General features: G+C 30.1%; 1 protein-coding gene across 1 annotated transcript in view; it reads right to left on the reverse strand.

The window, feature by feature from the left end:
• Positions 1790 to 4235, reverse strand: part of LOC107622476 (cationic amino acid transporter 1-like) — a 5129-nt gene continuing 2683 nt past the window's right edge. The window contains exon 3 of the mRNA XM_021114207.1: positions 1790 to 2900. Coding sequence (XP_020969866.1) covers positions 2213 to 2900 — 688 coding nt within the window. The 3' untranslated portion in view covers positions 1790 to 2212. The remainder of the gene's footprint in view (positions 2901 to 4235) is intronic.

Consider the following 4235-nt stretch of genomic DNA (forward strand, 5'->3'; position numbering starts at 1 on the left):
ATGTGTATTAATTTATATATATATATAAGATAAAAATAGAACAAATAACATTATTTTCTTAATTTAAAAAAGTTGGTTTGGTTTTTGTCATGTCTTCAAAGATGTGTGACTAACGGTAATCACGGCGCGGATTAAAGGGTTAATCAAGTATTTATTATGTCAAAGTTTGGCATTTAGTTTGTGGATTATGTGAGTTGATGATGATTTTGACTTTTCCTTGTAAGGTGTATATGAAACAAGAACTCTCTATTCCCCCATCAAGTCCATCTTTTGGGTAGTTAAAAAGCTATTAACAGAGTTGTTGAAAAGTGATTTATTTCTTAGCTTCAAATAATTTTTTCATTATTTGGTCCACTAATTTGTACCCATATATATTAATTATTTCTTCCAATAAAGAATAATAATAGAATATGTGCTGAAGTTCTTTGTCTTGTTATTGGTTATTTTCTTCAAAGCCCATAATGGTGGAGACTATATAGTCAACAAATGTGAAATGTATGAAGTTAAATGAGAGGTTAAAGTCCAAAACTACTATAGTCCAAAGTGACAACAGGATGATCTAATAATTAGAAGTGGTAGCATGTCAAAATTGATAATCAAATTGGGTTAGATTAATAGTTAATTTATTAGTCTACTTAAATAAGTATTGGTAGTTTAAATTTTGTCTTATGTATGCAGTAATTTATTGACCAGTGATAAATCTTTAAATAAAGTCAGTACCACAATAGATTAATTCTTAATCTGCTAGGTCTGACTCTTCTAAAATTATATTGTCACTTAAAAAAAATTATATCATTAATCATCCTTAGATTAAAATAATAAAATTCACAAATAATAAATATTACAAATTTAAAAGTAATTAAAGTATCACTTTATTACTTTATTAGTATTATCACTTTAAAAAATCTTTTTTTTTAACCTGAAAAACTAACAAAAAGTATGTCAAAATTGATGCTGTAGAAAAGAGGTCAATTTTCTTGTTTTCTCACTCTGTTTGAAGTTATGTCTGATTATTCCATGCATGATGCATGGCCATAATAATTGATGTTACATGAATTTAATTCATCGGCGGAAGCTTATTACAAAAGGACCAAATTGCCCTCCATGGCCCCCAACATCAGAAAGAATAATGAAGGGGAAAATGCAGTAGCAATAAATCATAGCTTTTCTTAGCTCTACAATTGTGGTAGGTTAAGTTGCAAAGAAATTTGGACCTCAAACTTAGGTGTTTTTTTTTCCCGCTATGGTATGGATGTTATGGCTAACAAGGAACAGATTAATTTTTGAAAGAAAAATTGTCACTTATGCTGTATTTAGATAACTAGAGGCTAGAAATAAAAATATAGAGAAAAAACAATTTTAGTAAATATATAAATTTTTGTGTCAAACAGAAAATTTTTGTCTTTATTCTTTTTTTATAATTAAATAAGAATAATTATTCACATAAAAATATTTTTGTTTAAAAATAAAAATCAAGATATAAAAATATAAAAAAATAACAAATTTTAAAAATATTTAAAATTTACTATTAAAAATAAATTCAGTAAATATTTGACACCAAAAAATAAGGCACAAATTCCCCATAACAATTAAAAAGTGAGTAAAAATTGAATCGCACTCCAAAAAGCACTAGAATTTAGTTTTAAAACTCACTTAAAGTATAAAACTCAAACTTCATATAATTAGTGACAAAACAAAACCTAGTCCTTATTTCAGAGCAAATACATACAAGGTGAAATCAAGTATAGTCAATTTCACGTAAAGTTGATAGTTAAGAGTAGTTAAAATAATTTGACTGATTTGATTAAATTTTTCTCCAACAACTTTCAATTATTAACTTCACTTAAAATTGACTGCACTTGAATTTCCACCTACATACAAAGCGAAGAATAAACAAGAAACTATTACATACATTATCATCACATATCATTCATTATTCATTTAAGAGAAACAGACAAATAGATTCTTGACTTTTTGCTCTGTGTACATTTTCGTCTTGACCACTGAAAAATACTTTTAAGTCCCTGACCTTCACAAAATTTGGACAGATCAATCCCTGACGGAGGCATTTGGACGGTGCAGTCCCTAACGGAGGCATTTAGACGGAGGAACTGATTCGTCTAAGTTTTGTGAAAGCCAGGAACTTAAAAATATTTTTTAATAGTCAGGAACAAAAATATTCGCGGGACAATATTTGTCCTTTTCTTTTCATTTAATTTCCACTACTTTGTGGCAATGCTAGAACACCATTATTTTGATTTTCTTCATCCAAATTCAATTGGTTCTCCTTCTCCTTATTATTATGATCACGTAGCTTTGCAATGTCATAAGAAGCATGCAATCCCACAAGCAAGTAATACACAACCAAAACCAGAGTCCAATATCCGAATCTCTTAAACGAATCCAAATCCAAAGAACCAAGAAGGAAAATGTTGATTCCAACAGAAGCTGATGGCAACAATGGAACCCATGGAACACCCCAAATCTTTGGCTTCTTTGCAACGGGAACCAAGATCCAAATCCCAATTGTTCCAACGAACCAAAGAGGAACCGTGACGGCATAACCAAACCACGCTTCAGTGCGAGTCCAGTAAACCGCAGAGGCAACAGAGGAACCCACAATGAGACTAATGCAGGCGCAGAATTTCGCCACGTCGGATTTCTTGGTGGATCCGTGGGCGTAGTGGCGGCGAACCAAGAGGGCTATTGCGACGAGAGAGAAGAGGAAGAGAGTTGAGATTGAGAGGAGGTTAGCGAGGACATCGAGGCTTGTGAAGAAGGCGATAATGGCGGTGGCGAAAAGCATGATGGTTGTTGCATTGATTGGTGTCCCGGTTGTGGGATTCACCCGAGCCAACCATGATGGTAACAAATGAGACCTTGCAATGTGTGTGAGGTACCTGATGATGACAAAAAAAGTAGTAATATGGTTACGTAATAAAATGTAACATGCATGCAAAAACATGTAATGTAATGAGTTCTAACACCTTGGAAATTCTATTATTAGAAAGCTAGTTATTACTAGTGGAAATTCGCATGTTATTATTTCTTATGTGAAATTCATACTTGATAATTATTAGATAATTCAGTTAATGAAAAGTATAGGTAGATAATGAAAATATTGAATAATGTGAATAATGGATATGTTGGATGTTTAATTCAAGGAAAAGTATATGGAACCAAAATGTGACCAGCTAAAAAGTAAATAAAATCGTTTAATTAAAATCACTTTTTGAATAATATGTTTGAAAACCACTCCTGAGATCACGGAGCACAAACCAAAACCCGATTTTTCATGGAACCCAAATACATTTTGGCTGATTTTTGGTTGATATGCTTTTGGTTCCCTAGTTATTCTCATTCATGCACAGATAATAATGACTGGATGTTCAATTCACTATGTGTGCAGATGGTTATCCTAATATTACGGGTACAATTTGAGTCAGATGAAAGTTTAAGGGCTAAATTGTGTCGGGGTCAAATTTCAGGGGCCATTTTAAGTATTAACTCCCCACTATTCACGTTGTTTATAAAAGTTATTGTCTACCTGACAAAACCCTTCCTATAATATCTTATAAAACTCTTTTTCAGTCTTTGGCCTCTTGACTTGATATTATATTTTAACGTGTAATTAATACTTAGGCTGCATTTGTTTATAGGGACGAGACACTAAAACAGAAATATAAAGACACAAAATTGTGTTTGATAAATGAGATAGACAGAAACATTATGTCAAGAGATACTAAATTAGTGTATTTTGTGTCCATCCTGATACGAAAGACACAGAAATAGTAACAAAGATCACAGTTTATTTTTTATTTTTTTATTATTTTTGTTAATTTTTTATAATTATATTTTTTATTATTATATTTTTCTTCTCAAATTTTTTGGATAAAAAAATAAAAATAAATTAAATTTTTATAATTTATTCTAATTTATCCCCAAACTAAATATAAAAACACAAAATTTTATATTTCTATTCTTTATATCTTGTTTTCAATATCTTATCTTATTCTATTTTCAAAAACAAATATAACTTTAGAAAACACCCTCAAGGCTTCGAGGACCAATACAATTAGAGAAAACAATAGCCTAAGGAAAAAAAATTCAAGCACAAATTACAGTTATTACAGTATTATTCATATAAAGATATCTTTTCATATAAATAATAGTTAAAATCTTTTAGATTATTTCACATATTTAATTAAATTATTTAATATAATACTTTCACTATC

The sequence above is a fragment of the Arachis ipaensis genome, chromosome B10 (assembly GCF_000816755.2).
Source record: "Arachis ipaensis cultivar K30076 chromosome B10, Araip1.1, whole genome shotgun sequence".
In the NCBI taxonomy this organism is placed as follows: domain Eukaryota; kingdom Viridiplantae; phylum Streptophyta; class Magnoliopsida; order Fabales; family Fabaceae; genus Arachis; species Arachis ipaensis.